Genomic DNA, 20,210 nt, shown 5'->3' with positions numbered 1-20,210 from the left:
CCCGCAGGCTCCAATTGCCATGGCTCCCATCCTGCTGAGGCCCTGTTCTATCTAGGACAGAGTCTGTCTGAGAGAATTGCTTCTGTTATTGCCTGTCTGCAGCAGAAATTGATGGTAATGTCAGTGACCACCCAGCATCTGCTGTGTGCTATGGCCTGAGCTACTGTTGACAGCAATAGCAGGCACTGTTTCTAGTACTTCTGTGTGCTTTCAAGTAAATGCTAGCAAGGGGCAGATTAAACAGCCATGGCAAGGATACACAGGCAAAATATGGAGCCTGAGATTTGGGTGTATGTGTACCTGGAAAAAATGAGGTCCAGAGTGGGTATGTATTTTACCCAACATCACACAGCAAATAGTTTAAAAGATGTTGAAACACCACAGGGTGGGCAGAGTTGGGACCTCTCATCTGTTACTATGTTGTAATAGCCTTCATCCTGTCCCCATTGTACAGATGTGGAGACTGAGGCCCTAGGAAGGTGGGCTCTTGTTGAAGGTAACCCATAGGGGGAGACAGAGGTCTATTTGAGTCTAGAGAGGTGTCTTTGTGCAGGAGTTAGATTGCTTAGGGTGTGTTCCAGGGACTGCCATTTGCTGGCTGTGAATTCTCACAAGTCACCTATTACTCAGAGCTGTCACTGTCTTCCTATGTGGAAAGGGGACAGTTGGGACTGTTAGGAAGATACCCAGGTGTCTGGCAGGCAGTGACCCACAGTGTTCCCAAGCCAGTCTACTGCACTATATCACGGCTCAAAGACACTCAGACTTGACTGGGACCAAAGGAGATACTTTACTCTCTAGGACAGGGGTGCTAGGTGCGAGTCTCTGGGAGGAGTCACAGATCCGTGCACACGCACACGGTATAGGCAGGTGAAGCGGGGGTTCCCCCAGTTGCTGGAGATCTTCACTTTGACTGCAGCAAAGCCCCTGGGCGGCTGGTTCTGGAACAGAGACAGAGCGTAGTAGCTCCCCAACAGGCGTCTGCTCCACCCAGCAGAGGAGCCTTGGAAGAAGGGAACTTTCCCATTCCACAGATGTGAGAATGGAGTCTGAGAGGGGAATGGACTCAGCACTTGGGGGCTAGGATGGAAGGTGCTGAGGCCAGAAGCACAGACTCAGCGCCGTAGGGAGGATGTTCAGCCATGGAACTTGGCAGTGTGATGCTGTGGGGTCCTCAACAAGCTACTGTGCCTCTCTGGGCCTCAGTTTCCCCTCTGTAAAATGGAAGTGCTAATAGTTATTCTCCAGGATTACTGTGGACATGAAAAGAGCTCTTGGCTCATCAGCCCCTGGCATGTCATGGCTTCTCTGCAAACTTAGCCCCTCTGTTCCCAGTGCCTACAGTGGTTGGAGGTGGTGTCTATCAAGTCCCATGCCCACTGTGGAAAAGGCAAAGCAGGACTGGTGGCTCGGGCCGTTAATCCCAACTGCTGGTGAGGCCAGCCTGAGCCACATAGTGAGATTCTGTCTCAGAGTTAAAAGAGAGGATTGGGGATGTAGTTGAGAGGCAGAACACTTGTGAGATCCTAGGGTCACCCCTCAGTTCTGCTATAAAACACTCAGTACGTGTTTTAGCCTCGCAGGGATTTGCAGAAGGGATCCTGAAGCCTGGAACCCAGGCCTGACAAGGCTTAGATTTGGACGTCGTCAATATGCAGACCCCAAACTTGGATAGTCACATTGCCAGCTCATCCAGTCCTGCTTCTGTCTGTCCCCAACTTCCTCTTCTGAAGGCCTCAGTTTCCACTCTTATAGCCAGATCAGGTGCTGACTAGGGGCTCCTAGCACAGAGGCTTTAAGTTTGGAGCCAGGAGTCATACTTGACGGGCACTTTGTGTTCAACATTTGTTATCCAGGGAAGAGACGCAGCGAGAGGACTCCTGGAGGGACCAGAAAACGGGGAGGACTAACCCGAGCCAGAGGGCTCCCCTTGGGTGCTACTCAGGGCCCCAGGCAGCAGCTCCACTTCTCTTCAGTCTCCTCATGTGTCACGTGGGCTAGCATGACTACCACCCCTCAGGGCTGTAGGGAACAGGGGAGAGCTGTACATGGGAAACACTCTGCAGATGTCCTTTTGTGGTTTCCCCAGGTACCTGGAGTGGGAACATCTGGATGGTGTTTTCTGGCTGAAACTGGAATGCCCCCAGGAACACTTCCTCCCTAGGGGGGCTCTCCATGCCCTGTGGAACCAGACAATGAGGTATAAAATACAGCAAGCTAAGACTTGTGCAACTCTTGGGATGGGGGAGGGGGCTCCTCATCAATGTGGGCAGTGTCACAGCCTGGTGTCTGGGACAGCAAGGAACACTGCATGAGGAGTCAGAAGCTGAGGTCTACTTCCAACCCCGCTAGTAAGGGTCAGGTTGCTTCTGAGTCCTTCTCTGGATTCTACTGATACCTCTATGGGCTGCCTTGGCAGAATAAAGCCCAATGGTCTCTCTCATCTTTCTCTCTCAGGAAAGCCTTGGTTGAACTAGACAGGTGTCTCTGTTGGTCCTGGAAGACTGAGACGAGCCCACTCTGGCCATTCCCAACCTAGCTAAGCCACATCCCTTCAGCTATGTGGATGGGTTCTCTCAAGGTTTGGACTGCCACCTTCCAAGGTGGTCCCTTCAGCCCAGCCTGGCTCTCTGTCGTGTGCTCACATAGATGACAAAGTCCTTCGGTGCGGTGTCCAGGCTACCCGACAGTGAGATGGTCTTGGGGATGTGCTGCAGTGTAAGATTGGACAGGTAGACTTTCTGGGCCAAGCGGATGGTCACCTGGCCACGGTCGCCGGCGAAGGCCCAGCAGTTGCCAGGTGTCACATTGGGCTGGAAGAGGCAGGTGTGAGGGGCCTGGGTTGGATGGATGGAGTCCCTTTTTCCCTACTCCTCACATTCCTTTGACCTCCTGAAGGTGACCATCCTCTCTGCCTACAGAGCTTGGCTCTAGCAGTTCAGGGAGAGCTGGGCCTGCGTGGGACCTCCCAGTCCCGTTCTCTGTGCCCGCTCATCCATCCATTCATTTCCTCACACAGTCATCCCACACTCACAACATTCTTTGCATGCTTTCATTGTTACCCTGGGGCTCAGACATGAACGTGTTCTCCCTATGCAGAGGAGGAAACTGAGGCTCAGAGCAGGGAAGCGAATGGCCCAGGATTGTCAGAGCTGTAAATGTAACTTGACAATTTGGCCCTGGAACTGGCTTGCTGGTAACCACCATTATCTGACCCATAAAATGAGAGACAGAATCCCGGGATGGAAAGAGGGTTGACCTCACAGCACACAGGGAAGCTACTCATCCAGTAGGTGCTGGGCTTTTTGAAGACACAGTGTGCTCCCTCCTGATCTGGAGCTGTGAGGCTAGGATAAAGGTTGGGGAGATCTTGGAAGGACTCCTGCAGGAGCTGGGACAAGGGAGAGTAGTAGTCAGTTGGGAGAGGCATGCCAACCCAAGGGAAGTCAAGTATGTCTGGTGGCTTGGGACACTGGTGCTGGCTGGCCAGGCTTGGAGGTGCAGAAGCCTGGGTGGCAGAGACTTTGCCCCAGACCTGACTGAAGCCAGTGTTTCGCAGCCAGACTTGGCTCCTCTATTGCCTGGGCTGCACACCTGTCTCCCCGGTCAGAGCTCGCTATGTTCTGTGATTCCTTCCCATGTCCCAGGTCCTCACTAGCAACTCATTGCACAGTGGACCTTGCTGTCTCCATCCACCCCAACAGGAGGCTTCTCTACCCCTGGGAGGCCACTGTCCTAGGTGGACTCTTGAGAGTTCCTTCAGGGTGGGACCCACAGACAGGTGGCCTGTGGTTGTAGTGCTGCCCCAAGCTGATGAGATCTCAGTGGTTTGTAGTTGCTTTGGGACTTGGACAGGCGCATTCCCCTCTCTGGGCTTCAGGTCCCCCATCTGAAAGGCAGAATTTTCAGAGGGCTAAGTGTCTGAATGTTGACTCTGCCTCATACCACATGGCAAGTGATCTGGCTTCTTGGCCTGGTATCTTCCTTTGCAAAGGAAGTACATCTCGCCGCCCTCCCCCACCCCAGATGGCTTGCGAGTTCTCAAACCCCAAAGTGTCAGGACCCGGTGGGGGTCACCGTGTCCTCCTGCCAGAAGCCTCCTTGTGGCTCCATTCTTGTCCTCCCTCCCCCACAGTGTTCATCATGTCCACTGCCCCCTACCTTGTCTTTGCCTCATCTCTCCTTCCTGCTGCTGCCCTCAATTTTGCCCCCTCCCGTGGCCCTCCTGCTGTCCCCTGCCCTGCCCCCTGCCTCGAGGATCACATCCGGGGGCTGCGCGTAGTTCCACAGCCGGATCCAGTTCCAGTAGGAGCGGGCCTTGTCGTGGTTGTATGTGGCTGACGTGTGCTCAAAGTCGATGCTGGCTCCTGTATGGACGGGGGTGTGTCAGAGGGCATGCTTCTGCTTGGGCTGAATCCCTGCCATCTCTGGAGCTCAGTGTGCCCCTCTAGGCAATGGGATGAACACTGTAGTTAGTAGTATAAGAGTGGCTTGCCCAGGCTATGTGCCAAAGGAACTAATGCAATGGTGTTTCCCAGCTATTGGTCGGGTGTGCTGGAAACAACTGCATGCATGTGCAGGGTGCAGAGGGGGCCGGGCTTGAAACGTGGAGGGAGGCCTGGGCTGGTTCTGGAGAGGGGCTCTTTCATCTGATCCCACATTTCCTTGAGGTCTGAGGGGCCAGGGCCAACTGGTGTGGGCTGGTTGGGCGCTACTCCCACCTTCAAGAAGCCTGAGCTCTCTCTTGTGGCCTCATCCCATGGAGAACTTATACATTCATCCTCCTGGCGGGAATGTCCTTCCTTTCTCATTAGGTCTCAAGCCAAATGTCTCCCAAGGCTAGGGGTCTCCTCTTCCCTACACAGCTCCTCTAGTCTCCCTGAGTTCACTCCCTGACTGCCATTGGGTTCACTTGCTTGTTTCCAAAGTCAGCCTCTCTACTTCAGGGTCTCCTCCATGTACCAAGCCCCAGGTTTGGGGAATGGAAGGGGTGAGGGGTGGTGGAGGGGCATGGGTAGAGTTGAGGGCCATGGGTTCCTGTTGCCCACCCTTATCAGAGAAAGGAAACTGCATCAAGAAGCCAGGTGGGAGCGGAGGTTAGCTCCGAGGCCAGACCTCACGGTAGCAGCAGTGTGGGCTGGCACCCCATGGAGGGTTTCTGAGGTAGGTCTGTGATGGGTGGATGGGAGCGGCAGGTCAGGTCATGATGGGGGAGGCAGGTCACATACCTATGGACTTCAGGGCAAAGTCTGGCTTTTCAATGTAGTCACCTTGTATCATCTTCATTATCTTCTGGGCCATTTTTTGCTGAGAAGGCAGAAAATGAAGGCTGTGTCCTGTTACATTCTTAAGAATTATGAGCCTCATATGTGTGTCCTTGACAGATGGACAGGTGGTCGTAGGATCCCTCTACCACCTTCAGAGGCTATGGATGGCCCTTAGTAGGATGACCCAATTGCTATACTGTGAGGAGACCCCGAGACACGAAGTCACCCCATCCTCTGGGTCTGTTATGACCTTTCAAGTTCATGTTGCAAGATGTCACATGGAGGTCCTAGAGACTTAGGGAGGTCAAAGGTAGGACCTCGGGAAGAAGACAGACCTTACCGCTGTGGGTCTTGTGCAATATGGTGCCTCTGAATCTAAATTTTCTAAGTCTGTAAGATGGGGCAAAATTTCTGTCTGCCACCATGGCTGTGGAATGCTGTTAGATATTAGAAAGCTGTGTGAAGCCCCACTATGTGCAGACCTGTTCTCCATCCATCCTGTTCGCTCTCATCCCCTATGGCCTTCCAGGGAGATTTGGGCAATTGTCACACCATCTTCGAGGGAAGAATACTGTAGCTACAGGAATAAAGCTTTGGTGCTGACCCAGCTGTAAGAGCAGAGCCAGCATCTTGCAGGTTCTGGGCTCCTAAGCACTCCCCTGACCTGGCAGAGGAAGACTGCAAAGCTCTGTGCACAGTCAATGCCCAGTTACAGTCAGCTATTCTGCTTAGATACCTCCAGGGGAGGCCAGTTCTGTTGTCCAACAATGGCTGCAGCAAAGTTTCCTGTTCCACGCTCTAATTTTTCAATCTGACACTGCTATCTTCTCAAAGAGGTATGTGTCGTGGGGGAATTGTCCAGGGTCCCCTGCCCATCAGTGTGGACTAGGGCAGAAAAGATGCTTTGTGACTGGGTCCAAAGGGCTTACAATAATGTTGCTTGTACCTCTGGGGTCTCAAAGTCACGTTGTGAGGAAGCAGGTCATGTGACAGGTCATTTGTGGGTGATTTGATTAATGAATGGTGTTTATGATTTGACTATGTGTTCTCCACACGAGGTTCATAAGCGGTCACACTGCTTTCGGAGGTTCTCGAAACTTTAGGAGTTGAGTCTAACTGGAAGAAATAAGTCACTGAGATGTGTCCCTGGGGACTCTATTTTGCTCTGTCCCCTTCCTGTTACAGCTCTGCTCTGTTTCCTGTTGCCCATGAAGTAAATTAAACAGCCTCTGTCACACACTCCAACTACCATAATGTTCTGTCTGGTACACTGTGCCAAGCAAGAATTGATTGAGTTCTCTGAAACCCTGAGCCAAAAATAATGATTCCTCCTTTAAGTTGTTACACTATATATTTAGTCACAATGACAATAAAATAAACACATAAAATTGGTACCAGAAGAATGAGGTTGTTGCTGTGGCTAAACCTGACTATGCTGTTTTTAAGCCTTAGAAATTGATTTGTGGGAGGAATTTAGAAGAGTTTGTCAAAATGGGCTAGAGAAGTCCTAGAATGTTCTAAGGCTTACAGAGCTTAATCATATTGAAGACAAGCATCTGGGCAGTTCAGGCCATGTTCATGGTTTCAGATGAGACCGAAGACTTACCAGGATTTAGACCAGGGGTATTCTTGTTAGGTTCTGGTAATGAATGTATCTATTACCTTTTCCATGTTCCACTGTGTGGAACTTCCTTCTTCTTTATGGAAGGCTGAGTTTAAATGTGATGGGCTAGCCAATCTATTCGGGGGAAGTTCTAAGACAGTATAGTATTTAGGCAATGACATAGCTATTTCTGGCTGCTTTTCAGCTAGGGTTACAGCAAGAATTGGGAGCAAAGAACAGAGCAGAAATACTTGATTTGGCCAGGAAAAGGGCATACTTAAAGTAGTGAGGAAGGGTGGCTCTGGTTCTTAAAAAGAAACCAAGTGCTTTTCATCAGGACAAGAGCAGTGGGGTCTTAAGGGGATCTCAAGCCCTGTCCAGACCCCACCACAGCAGGTACAAGGGTACTAAAGAACAAATTCATTTTTAAGATTGATCCTTGAGAAGAAAGTGTCTCTGGGGTAGCCTGCTCGCAAAGGATTGTGTAAGACAGTGCTTATCCAGGATTGGTCTTACCGTGTTCAGTCACTTAGGCATTCAGAGACCACAATAGTCCTGGTCCAGGGAGACCTGGCTTCTCCTTGAGCTTGTAGTAGACCTTGGCACCACCCATATGATGGTGATTTTGTAAAGAATACAAGAATTACAGAATCACAGAGGTTTCCACCCTGATTTTAAAGGAGGACCTGGAGGCTAGGTAAATATGAGATCAGAATGCCCAGGCTGATGGGTGAAGCTGTAAGATTGAAGCTTGGGCAGCAGTGGAGAGCCTCGGAAGACAGAGATGCCAGGAGGATGGAATCTGCCTCTGGTAAGGAAGGTGCCACTGGGGTCAGGGATTTTATATTCATGTGGGGCTAGAAGACAAACCAGAAAGGTTAAGAGCCCTCAAACATATGGTTAGGCGTTCCCATGAAGACATTTGACAAAGTTTTGAAGATGACAGGACAGGAATCCAAATCAGCCAAAAACCTCTAATAAATCTTATAAAAATTTCAATCTGTGTCTGTCTTTCTAAACCAGATTAATACTCACCAAGAAAGAAGTGGCATGGTTACTTCCTCTTTCCTATGAAGCAAAGAATATTTCCACAGTGATATTTGCAATTATGTTAAGTTCTTTTATATCATGTCCAGAAAACACCCCAAATAAGTAGACATTAATAGGTAAGATCAAAAGATGATGCAAAGTGAGAAAAATAAAACAAACAGAATATTGGAGTTAGCTAACAAAGATTTAAAAATAACCATGACTAATATTTTAAAGGAAAAAAGAAAACACAGGCAAATGGTGAATTGATGGTAGAATTAAGTCTATGAAATGAAAATATATTGAATATGAATTCTAAAATGAAATAATGCAATATATGAAATTAATGGCTGAGTTTATATACAGAATACAGGATTGCAAGTGAGTCTGAAGAAAGCTGAGACAAAACTGTCAAAACTTAGGTCATAGAGAAAATGAATGAAGAACAAGAAATAAATCAGGTAGGAAAAACTTGGAACCCACTCCATAGGTCTAGCATAGATATAATCAGAATACAAGAGAACAAAGAGTTTATGGATAAGAAGGAATATTTTCAGAGATTAAAAACAAAGACCTTTAAGAAGTTTTGAAGAACACCAATGTATATATTCAATAATATCAAACCTCTAGACAGGTTATACTGGACACAAAAGGAACATTATAGTTTCTGGGAATAAAAATAAAGCCAAAACAAACACCAGATTAGACCCAAGGGGTGAAAGTTCAGAATGGTGAAATTTTCAGTAGCAATGGTAAAACTAGAATATGATGGGCTTCCTTCAGAATTTTCATGAGAAACTTTCTAAACTTCTATACCTAGCAAAACTATCAATTGGTGTTAAGTATAGGATGAGGATATTTTAAAACATGCACATTCTAAAAAAAAAGAACTAGGAAAAAAACCATATAACACTCTCCTTTCACTCTTTTTCATGAAGTTATTGGCGAGGGTTGGGGGAAGATAATGCTCTATCAAAATGAGGGATGAGACGAAGGAAGAAGATAGCATAGTATATAAAAAACAGGGCATCAAGAAGACATTGGGTGGTGAGGAGTCCAATGGCAGCATCTCACCTCATCAGACATGGCTTCCATCTCCTGGAGTTTGGCAATGAGCTGGTTCATGCTACCTCGTAGGTCCTGGATCTCCCCAGTGTGATGTCGTACTTTCTCCTGGTACATCCTTATCAACAAGGAGGTAAAGCAAGAACTGACGGCTTTATGATGTGCATGTTGCTCTTGCTATCTTTCTGTGAGTGAGTCTTAATGAATGACCTTTCAAACCTTCCACTTTCCTGGGTCCGCCCCCCACACACCACTCTCGGGTTCTTAGTCCTTCTCTTCCTTTTGCTTGGAACATCTGTAAGTCCAGCTCAACCTTCCCAAAATGTTCATGAGTGTTGTTTGTCTGTGTAATGCTGTCACCAGGCAGTGACTTGTTATTTCATCTCAACTGTCATTTGCTGAGCACCAATTACGAGTCAATAACTATTCAGGATGTTTAATGTCTTTTTTTTTTTTGCCTGTTTACCTGGAACAACATGAAAGCTATGTCTCATCTCACAAATGAGGAGTCAAAAGTCCAGAAAAAAGAGACTACTTGCATAAGCTCAGTCACATAGAATTTACAGGAGCTAGGAGTCACGTCTAGGGTGGTCTGAGTGCGGGCCCATATTTTTGGCTAAGGATATGCCCCAGATTCCAGTTCTAGGACTAGTAAGTAGTTCGCTTACCTCAGGCTCTGCAGTGGGCTGTTTATGCTGTCATCCTGGTGGAGTGTTGAGGAAAGCAGGAATCTCTGTCAAGCGACTTAATCTGGGCCCGATAAGAGCTTCATCTCTCTGCTCTCTCATGGCCATTAATCCATTCATTCATCTACTTTCGTATTTAATGTTTTTTTTATATATATTTTTTGAGATAGAGTTTTTCTATGTATCCCTGGCTGTCCTGGAGCTAGCTGTAGACCAGACTGGCCTTGAACTCACAGAGCTCTGCACGCCTCTCTCTGTGTGTTTGTGTTGGGATTAAAGGCATGTGCCACCACTGCCCAGTCTTCCACCTTCATATTTAATCTTCCATCTATCCACCCGAATGCCATCTATCCAAATTCAGAGCTTTCTTCCCCCTCCGTGATTATCCATCCATCTGTCCGTTCTATCGTCGATCCATGCTTTCTCTAGTCACACTCTCTCCTGGTAACCAGACATCCAGCACTGATAAAGTCAGTCCCCTGTGCTTAGCACTGAAATGGCTGTTGCTTGTATGAATCAGAACTGCCTGCTTCCTATAAGGGGTTGCTGGTACAGTTGGAGAGGTGGTCATGGTTACAGAAATTGGAGGAAAAGGAAAAATGTGACTTCCTTTGCTTTGGTGTGCCTGGAGGCTGTGATCTTTCAACTAGACCTCAAAGAATACAACGGTTTACACAGGGTGAGAGGAAGAAGAGAGACCCGTCCTCCAGCGCCCTCCTCCTGCTATCTATGGGTCTCTGTGACTTTATCAGTAGCTCTTGTCACTGGGTTCCTCTTCCTTCTTCCCCAGAAAACCAAACCTGTTGGTGAGTCTCAACTAACGGAAGCAGAGAGGGCAGAAAGAGCAGTGTGGTTCCTCATGCCTTAGTTTAGGGGTGGTCTAGAGGAAGGAGATGGGCCACAGTGGGGTGAGTGACAGGAAAGCCCCATGATGGTGGAGGGATGCCTGTGTGGTCTGTGAGAGTCACATACAGGAGAGGGATTCTGGTGGGCGGGGTGACAAAGGTAGCAATTTGGATCTTGGACGAGTCAAGAACAGAGCATCATCCAGATTCGGTGAGAGGAGGAGGAACTACAGAGAGATATTGTTGGCTTAGGTAGGTCCGTCAGCCATGGGGCCTGTGGGGGGCACACACTCACCTGCCAGACTTCCATTTTTGATGGTAAATGCATGGAAAACATCCAGAAGCCTGTGGGCCACGAGAACAAGAATGACCCACTTAACTCAAAAGGTTGAAAGCTTGGGTTCTGGAATTAAGGCATCTAAGTTAGGGTTGTGTAACTTCAGAAGTCTCTTAATCTTTCTGGAGCTTAGGGTCTTCCTTTGTAAGATGGGAATAGAGTAATATCTACATCGTGCTCAAGCCAAGTCCTCTGTGAGATGTCTGCCACGTAAGCTAAAGGACATACTTCCTTCTACTGCATAGTGGACTGAGAGACGGTAATATGCTCTTTCCTGCATTTTATGAGCTCCAGGCTGGTTTGAATCTATTATCTAAAAGTACTTAAGAGATATTCACTGTTCTTAACTCTAAAACGTTTTCAAAGCACTGGCTGGCTTCTACGACTGTTTATTGCTCGTAAGCTGCAGGGCAGCACTCACAGACAGCATGAAAGACAGGGTCACCTCTCCCTCTCCCAAAATGGGCCTAAGTCTGGGGTTGCCTCCTCTAGGCAGGGCCCTGGAGACGCACCAAAAGCACAGAGGACCAGAAGGCCAATCTTCTCCATGAGTTTCTGGCAGAGTAGCTTGCACCTGAGAAGCAGAGAGGTCACTGTCAAGGTCAGCTGCAGTCTGGCAGGCTCCCCTCGCCCTCGCTCCATTGTTCCATCTGTCCCTTGTCCCTTCCTATTCCTCTCTTATTGAACTTGTCCTTCAGGGACCATCTCTAATGCCTCCCCCCTTCTAGAACCTCCAAAGTCACCTCACCCTGCAATCTTTTCTTGTTTTTAATGAAAAATTTTTTATTTGCTTTACATACCAATCAGTTTCCCCTCCCTCCTCTTCTCCTGTTCCCTTCCCCTACCTCCCATCTACCCCCTCATCCATCCTCCTCCATTCTGAAGGGGGAAGGCCTCTAACGGGAAGCAACAAAGCAAGACAAATCGACTTGAGGCAGGACCAAGCTCCTCGCCCTGCATCAAGACTGGGTGAGACATCCCAGCGTAGGGAACAGGTTCCCAAAAGCCAGCTTGTATCAGGAACAGCTCTTGATCTCACTGCTAGGAGCCCCACAGACAGACCACGTTACACAACTGTAACCCACATGTAGAAGCCCTGGGTTGGCCCCATGTAGGTTCCCTAGCTGTCAGTCCCGTGTCTGTGAGCTCCCATGAGCTCAGGTCAGCTGTCTCTGTGCCACCCTGCAATCTTAGCCTGGTATTGTTTTCCCACCTGGCTGGAAGCCCATGGTGGTGGTGGAGGCGGTGCAAGGCTGGGTAATATTTAAAATGTAAAGTTTAAATTAATGAACGAGGTAGGCATCTCAGCAGGGGGATTTATATAGACTAAGTAAGCACAGGGAGAGAAGTGGGTGTGGGTGAGGTTATTCTGGCCAGGAAGAACACTGGCAAAAGAGTGGCATGGGAAACTGGGTGGGATGTTCAGGGAGTGAGGGCCCCAGCCTTGCAGGCCCTGTGGTTCCATGGAATGAAGCAGAATGAGGGCATTCTAGGAAAAGAAGGGTCAGGCAAGGGACATGCTGGGGAGCTGAGCAATGGGAAGCCACAGAAGATCTGAGATGGGGGATGTGAAAACCCAGATTGAGGATGGCTCATCTGGTCTGACTAGCAGGGGAAGAGCCAAACTAATGAGGGCGCTGTCACTGCCGGCCCCCCCGCCATCCTCCCCCTCTCCTGTTTACCTGCAGGTGTTAAGTAGAACTTGCTGGGCCTGAGTCCTCAGGAAGCAGGCCAGGCAGGTGAGCCAGGCTGAAGAGGGAGACAGGATGGCAACAAGGAGTTGTACCCTCATCTTGGTCCCATTGTAAGTGCACTGACTATCCTTGGAGCTGCAAGACCCTCTTGATTTGATGGTTGAGCCCAGGATAGCCCCTGTCTCGGCTTATGTAAGTATCTGTAAGTTCAAGGCCTATGGGCAAGCCTTACTTGAAGATGGCAGTTAACAGAGCCTGGCACTGTTAACACTTGGCAGCACAAAAGATGGTGCGTGCTAATGTCATCCCTGGACACCAGGAGCCTGGCCAGGGCTGTGTCCTTCTAGGGTTCATCTCTGGAGTGTAACATAGCTTAGATTAGTAAATAGGGGTTCAGGATAGATGAGAAAGTGGGTGTATGCATGGGGGAAGGGAGAAGGAAAAAGAGGGTGAGTTCTTGAGTTGGAAGATTGGTGAATAGTAGAATGGGACCATGGAGAGCCAGAGGGCTGATGAATGGGCAAAGGGATGACTGTACTAGCAAATGAAAATAAGGGGCAAGTGATGAATGGCCCAATGGTGAGTGGGTAGACAGATAATGGATGCATGGATGGGTGAATTCATGGATATTGGATGATTGGTGGGTAGATTAATGGAGCCAAAGTAGAGAAGGACTTGGGGACAGTTCCTCCTATGCCAGCAAGGTGTCCTTTTACTTTCCCTTCCAGGGAGACCCTGCCTGGAATGGGTGGGCCATCCTGTAGCTCCTTGCGTACACTGCCACCCCAGGGCAACCCGAGTTCTACAAGAGGCTGGTCTGAAGCTGCTTCCCTTCCTGCCTCCTGCTACTTAAGCTAGTTCTTCCATATATATACATACACATATATCCCAGTATGAACTGGGTTAGGCTGGGACCTGGGCTGTTGATGCCGGAAAACAACAGGGAAGCATCATCTGCAGAGAAGACAGACCACAAGAACATAGACCTCAAGACATGGGCTTGCAGAGCCCTGGGGGTCCCGGGCTTGGTGTGTGCCTCTCGGTTGATCTACCCCCAACTTTGCGCCAGGTGCCAGTGAAGCCCCAGGACTCGGTTCTTGCTCACTCATGTTTGCTGAGGCTGCCTCTGTCGTTCTGCTGATGTGGCCTCTTTGGATGCCCCTGGGGATGACAAGGTTCACAACCACATTTTACATCCTACGTTTCAGATTGAGAAGCCGTGAATCAGGGACAGATGAGCTCTGATAGACCTCAGATCTGGGTCTCTTTTGAGACAAGGTGTGTGGATACTGTGGCTATCATAGGTCCTAACTGGTCAAAGCCTGTTATGGTCTTCCCATGGGGAAGGGAGGTGGGTGGCTGCGAGGCTGTGGGAATGATGAAAGCTTCTCTTTGCTGCAATGAACCCCATAGGAGGTCAGGCCCACTCTCCTCCCTCCCTGGACAGCCATGCTTCTCCATGACACTGGACCCAGGTAGCCTGGTGACCTGCCACAGGAGGTGCTAAGAGAGAGAGAGTCACAGCGTAGTGGGAGCCTGAAGTTGGGGAGCACCAGAGAACTCTCAAGATAACTCCCTCTGACACTATCCCCACCTTGGTTAGGGAAATAGAAACATCTTTATTTTGTAAGATAGCAATTCCTAAACAATTTTTTTTATTGGACACTTTCTATTTGTGTGTATTTACTAAGAAATCACACATCAAGCTGTTGTATTTTGGATACTAAATGTCTCCAGCTAGGTTAAAGAATTGGTTTCCATAGTGGAGGTATTTAGAGGTGCTGTGGGCATTTTAGGGGTGGGGCCTAGTAGGAGATTTTTATCCTGGGAAGACACATAGCCTGGAAAGGGATTGTGGGTTCCCAGTCTTTTCCTCTCTCTCTCTTTGCTTCTTGACTCATGAAGTGACTGTCCTTCCCGCTCTCTTGTTGTGTTCTTTTGCCACAAAGACCACTGGGCCCTTGACTATGGACTAGAACTTCCAAACCGCGAGTTAAGCCTCTTCTCTTTAAAGCTATCACCGGTGCTTTGTTAGAGAGAATGTAGTCTCATACAGTGGCTACTTGTGCGGACGTATTATTGGCCCTCCCCAAAATATAATATACACACATTCCTGAGGTCTATTTGGCCATGGCAGGGTGCCCAGTGTATCACAAAATAACCAGAAGACAGGAGTTTAAAGGTTCCCAATACAAAGGCCGACTCACTACCCTGACTTCACCATCACACATGCGCCAGCCACACGTACCAGATTACCACATTGCACCCGATTAACACGCAATTACTATGTGCCAACTTAAACTCAAGGGATAACTATACAGAATGATGAGCTGAAATTCTGTGGTTTTTAAGAACGTCTTCCTTCCCTCATGGGTTGTTTTGTATGCCCTCTTGGAAGTAGGCATCATTACAAGTTGGAATTCCTGTCACCTGCGACCAGGTGACTCTTGACAAGGGAGGTAGAGCTATTTGTCTCCTTGTCCCCAACACTAGCCTGAGGTGCATTAGGACAGTGAGCTTGCAAACACTCCTAGCTCACAGCAGGTCCTCAGTAAATACTTGTTGGAATGGTAAGTGCTTCGTGCTCTGCCGTTGCCAGGAGACCTTGGGAAGCTACTTTGAGCCTCTCTGTCCTCAGCAGCTACTTCTGTAAGGAGAGTTGACAAGATCTGCTTATCCCCAAAAACGCTAATGGCTGGGAAAAGGCAGGAGCTATTGGCCTCACCTCCTGGGCCTGGTGCAGTGGCTCGTGTCTTCAGGTTGGACACATAGGTCCCCAGTGTTCCTTGACCGGGGCATTGATTTCCTTTTTTAAGGATGAAGTATGAGGATGAAGATCTAAGGGAGTCAGTGAGGAAGAAGTGGCCACCACTGCCACCACTACCTCTGAGTATCCCTTGGAAGGCGACATGGAATTTACTGGGTCAGGTGGAACTGTCAGCTCTGTGACTTCACAGACCGCTTGGATGGAGGGTCCTGAGTCTATAGCCCATCTCCAGAACTTCCTCTCAGAGGATTCCACAGTGACTGACTTTCCATTTTGAAGATGCGAAGGGTGAAGTTGTAAGCCAGGGAGGGCCATGCCAGGGCAGAGGTTGGCAGAGGTAAGAATGGAGGTGCCCACTATCAAGTCACCCTCCTTGCCCCTAAGATTTTTTGCTGCCCTAAGCTTCCTGGGCTTCCTGCCTTTTCAGGCTGCATGTGAATTGATTTTCTTTGCTTTTTTAAATGTTCTTTTCATTTATTCTTTGTGTCTTTCACATCATGCATCTTGATCTCATTCATCTCCCCGCCCCTTCATATCCACCCCCTGTCCTTGCAACCCCCTTCCCAAATAAAATAAATTTTAAGAGAAAAATCTTGTTGCGGAAGCTGTGCTGTGGCCCAGTGACTCACACAGTATAGCATATCCTTTAGTTCATATATTTCTCTTGCAAGTGTACATTGCAAAGAGTCATTGGTCTGGTATAACGGCATCTGGTTTCGGCTACACCACCAATGCTGGGCCTCACTGGGATTCCTCTTGGATATCCTGTTGTTGCCCTGTGTTGTGGAGATCCTGCAGCTTTGGATCCACAGGACATACCCCTTCCGTGTGCTCCAGAAGATTATAGATGGGGTGGGTATTGGTTCCAGGCCTGGGTAGTTTCAGGTTGGTCAGCCCGCCAGCTCTCTTCCATCCTCACCGCCAGGGTGAGCTCTCTGGCATTGCCCCGGCCAGTTCACCCTATGTAGTAGTGAACAAGGGCCAGGACCAGTTTCACGCCCTCAGGGCCAGCTCACCAACACCTACACCACCAGGGCCAGCTCTTCTGTGTTTCCAGGCGAGGGGCAGGGGCCACTCTTCCAAGTGCTGCAGCTGGTGAGGGACAGGGACAACTCTCCTGCTCTTATGACCCCAAGGCCAGCTCTCCTACCTGCCACAGGTGGCGAGGGCCGGGGGGTGGGGTGGGGATTTCTCCCTTGCCCATGCCACCATATGGCAGATGTAGGGCAGAGCCAGATTTCCCACCCTCATGGTCTTTTTTTTTTTCTATTTAAAACAGTCTTATTTTATATACCAATCCCAGTTTCCTCTTCCTCCCATCTTCCCACTCCCTCTTTCTTCCCCCCACCCCACTCCTATCCACTCCTCAGAGAGGGTGAGGCCTCCCATGGGAGTCAACAAAGTCTGTCACATCACTGGAGGCAGGACCAAGGTCCTCCCACCCTGTGTCTAGGCTGAGCAAGGTATCCCTCCATAGGGAATGGGCTCCAAAGAGCCAGTTCATGCACGAGGGATACATATTGGTTCCACTGCCCCTGCCACACAACTGTCACCCACATTCAAGGGCCTACTTTGGTCTTATGCTGGTTCCCTAGCTGTCAGTCCCGGGTCAGTGAGCTTCCATGAGCTCGAGTCAGCTGTTTCTGTAATCAGATTGATGCCTACCTTGATTATCATCATAGAACCTTCTGGAAGCAGATGCAGAGATCCACAGCTGAGCACTGGGCCGAACTCCAGGAGTCTAGCCATAAAGAGGGAGGAACGATATTGTGAGCAAAGGGGCTAACGCCCTCATGTTGATGGTCCCGGCTCACCCGTGCCCCCATCGACAGGGTCAGCTCTACTGTGCTGCCCAGACAAGATGCAGGACCTGCGTTCTTGAGTGCTGTGGCTGGTGAAGTGGCGGCTCAGCATCTTTCCCTTTCCCTCATCACCACACCGCAGACAAGAGGGCGGTACCAGACATCTCACTCTCTAGCCCTCGCGGCCTGCTCACCCCCGCCCTGTCTACAGCGACAGCTCTACTGTGCTGCCCAGGTGAGGTGCAGGACCCGCTCTCCTGAGTCCTGCAGCTGGTGAGGGGCAGGACCGGTTCCCCTAGTGTTGCACTCAGTGAGGGGAGGGCCAGCTTTGTACAGTCCTGTCCTCTCGTCCTTTGGTGGTATCAGGAACCATGGCAGCAACATAGACTGCAATTGCAATAGGGCCATGAACCCAGACATGGGCACTGGCAGCAGCTCCAGGCCTAGACATCACCAAGCTCTTGGGCGGCAATCAAGGCACCCACCTCGGTCCTCTCCTCACTGCTTTCACCTATGTCCACAGGTCACGAACCATTCTGTCTCTCTCTCCCACACAACACCATGCGCTTGCTCACTATAATGGGGCTTGACTGCCTGGTGCCAGAAGGCGCCAGGTGCGCCTCTGTTTTGTCCTCGGCACCCAGGGTGGACTGCCCCAGGCATGCGTGTGGGTCCTGAGCGTGGCCCTGGGAAGGGCAGTGTTTTCTCCTCAGAACCCGAGGCAATAAACAGCCCTCTCCAGAAGTCTTAGCATAGGACAACAGCTCTGCCAGCACCTCAGTGATGTCTCCTAGGAAGACTTGCTTGAACTCCTGACCTCCAGAGCAGAATATTTGGGTGTCGAGAATGCAGCCCAGTTGGTAAACTCCTTGTTTGGCAAGCATGCAGCCCTGGCTTCTACCCTCAGTGCCCAATAAAATGGGATGTGTGTCTGTAACCCCAGCACTTGGGAGGTGTGGAGGCAGGATGATCAGACGTTCAAGGTTATCCTTGACTACTGGCAAATTGGAGGCTAACCTGGGTTATAATGAGACATCATATTAAAAGAAGGTGATAAATCTTTGAGTTTCTATATGTGTGGTGATTTGTCATAGCAACCCTTTGAGAATGCCCAGTGAAGGGGAAACTTAAATCCTGGTACTAATTCTTACAAGGCCTTTTAACGTAATTTAGCACTCAGTATGTTCCAGCATAGGGCACAAGGTTGGGCCTGTGGGCTGAGTGCCTTGCAGGTAGGAAGTGCTTGGTGAACAGGACCTGGGTTGCTGCATCGAGGCTACAGATTCCGGAGAAAGTGCTGGTGAAGACTCTCCCTTTATGTCACCTGGATGTTACCCAAGTGTCCCTTGTGCTCAAAGAACTGAAGAGGAGGAAGTATTCATGTCAAAAGCAAACACGGAGAAGGGCGCTGGTCAATATTAGTACATCTCTTCACTGTGTCTGATGAGTGAGCAAAAGGAGCCGGTTTGGGCAACAGGAGGCGAACCGCTGCTGGGAGTGGGATGTTAGTCACCTCTGACGCTTTGTTCTTTCTGCCTCTGAGAAACCCCCTGGGAGCACTGGCTGGGAGGCAGGGCTATTCCAGGAACACTTACTGGTGCCTGCAGTTAGTTCCATAGGTGCCTGTGAGGATCTCAGAGCTCTGGGCTCTAAGCCTGGGATAATATCTCCCAGGTCATCTGTGTCTGTGGCCCAGGTGAATCACTCAGAAGGATGGACTGGTGTTCCTGCAGCCAGGCCATTGAACATGTGTATATAAACATACCTCAAATCACTATCCTAGACCCACAGTCCCATCATCCAGTAGCTCAGCATATCTGTGCATAGAACTGTTCACACCTGTGTCCAGGAAGTGACAACATTAACCAAGATGTCACCATGCCATGCCATCTCTTCATCCTCAGACACCCATTTCCCTCTGACACCAGTCCCTGTGACCTTGTATGTGTATATATGTAATGGTGCATATGCAACCCCATGCTCACATACATGCCCTCTCTTCTCCCACACACGATGGGACTCTCCTGCCCACTGTGACGGATGTGCGTTTGGAGAGTGACGGGTGTGTCAGGGAACTCTGGGCCAGCCCCACTGTCTTCTGTTGTTCCCTTTTGCTTGAAGGACCAACGTGTGACCAAGATCAGGGATCATTGTTGGGGGTCAGGGCTCAGAAAGCCTCCTGCACTCCCTCCAAGAATCATATTTCTGGAAGAGCATGGAGACACAAGGCTATCCACCTGCCCTCTGGGCACCCTTGCTCCTGAACCTTGACTGGGCTTGCTTGGGATAGTTGGGAACACTCCTGGGAAGCATCCTCCTTCAGAAAGCTACAGATCCTTGAGCTGAAACGGCCCAGTTCCAGACACAGGTGTGAAGAATTCTATGTCCAGATAGCCAGCAGCAGGGAGCCATGCTTGCATACGTGGCAGACCCATCTCACAGGGAACGGAGACACTTGACAAGGCCATGTTTGCAGAGAAAACACTTGCAACCACAAACAAACCTGCCACTCCCTGTGGTCTGCAGGCTGCAGTGGGGGAGCCTCAAAAAGCAGCCTGTGCACTTGCTCTCCAGGCGAAGCATCCCAAGACGGAGTCTCCATCTGCTTTGAGAACCTCCGAGGTAGGAATGGGCTGGGTGACTACTTCTCCCTCTGGTCCATGGGGATGCTACCTCCAGTCATCTCCTTGCAACAGGCACCACCTGTTCCTGGCCTTGCAAAGAACATTGGCAAGCGCCATCTTGCTGGGTTTCAGGTAGCTCATTAGAGCACTGGCTTCTTATTTCTGCAGCCGGGGCGAGTCCCCTCTCTCAGAGCTGGGTTCACACCTGACCATTAGGCTGGTGTGGTCTCGTGGGACCTGGGCCACTCTTAGGATATTCCTCAGTTGGATCATGGAGATGGGTCATCTCTGGTAAGATCTAGACAACTGAACACCAGGCTAATCTGGCACAATGGACCGGGCACCTGACTTCCAGTGACTGGACCGTAGGATGCTAGGGCAGAGTGCTCTTCACAGGACAGGCAACTGTCTTCTGTATCCCCATCATGACCTCACCAGTCTCTTCTGACACTGCTTGGGTCTTGCCCCTCTGCACTGCTCCCCCAAATCCT

The 20,210-nt window shown here is 49.7% G+C and overlaps 1 protein-coding gene across 2 annotated transcripts; it reads right to left on the bottom strand.

Moving 5' to 3' along the window:
• Nucleotides 1-797: 797 nt before the first annotated feature.
• On the bottom strand, nucleotides 798-15,325 carry Sun5 (Sad1 and UNC84 domain containing 5). 2 transcript variants are annotated; one of them, XM_041671025.1, is made up of 13 exons: nucleotides 15,252-15,325; nucleotides 13,632-13,687; nucleotides 13,406-13,480; nucleotides 12,515-12,581; nucleotides 11,345-11,406; nucleotides 10,791-10,840; nucleotides 9,633-9,667; nucleotides 8,974-9,082; nucleotides 5,229-5,307; nucleotides 4,252-4,367; nucleotides 2,646-2,813; nucleotides 2,094-2,180; nucleotides 798-941 (listed from the first exon to the last, which is right to left on the bottom strand). In XM_041671025.1, the coding sequence occupies exons 1-13, from the start codon at nucleotides 15,323-15,325 to the stop codon at nucleotides 798-800; spliced, it is 1,122 nt and encodes a 373-aa protein (XP_041526959.1). The 2 variants fall into 2 exon arrangements, with proteins under 2 accessions (XP_041526959.1, XP_041526960.1); XM_041671026.1 differs by lacking the exon at nucleotides 13,406-13,480.
• Nucleotides 15,326-20,210: the final 4,885 nt, after the last annotated feature.

This window comes from Microtus oregoni, unplaced genomic scaffold, assembly GCF_018167655.1.
Source record: "Microtus oregoni isolate MIOR12 unplaced genomic scaffold, Mior012 000020F_ref0000438, whole genome shotgun sequence".
In the NCBI taxonomy this organism is placed as follows: domain Eukaryota; kingdom Metazoa; phylum Chordata; class Mammalia; order Rodentia; family Cricetidae; genus Microtus; species Microtus oregoni.
The sequence above is the reverse complement of the archived record's forward strand: the minus strand, read 5'-3'. Positions and strand labels throughout refer to the sequence as shown.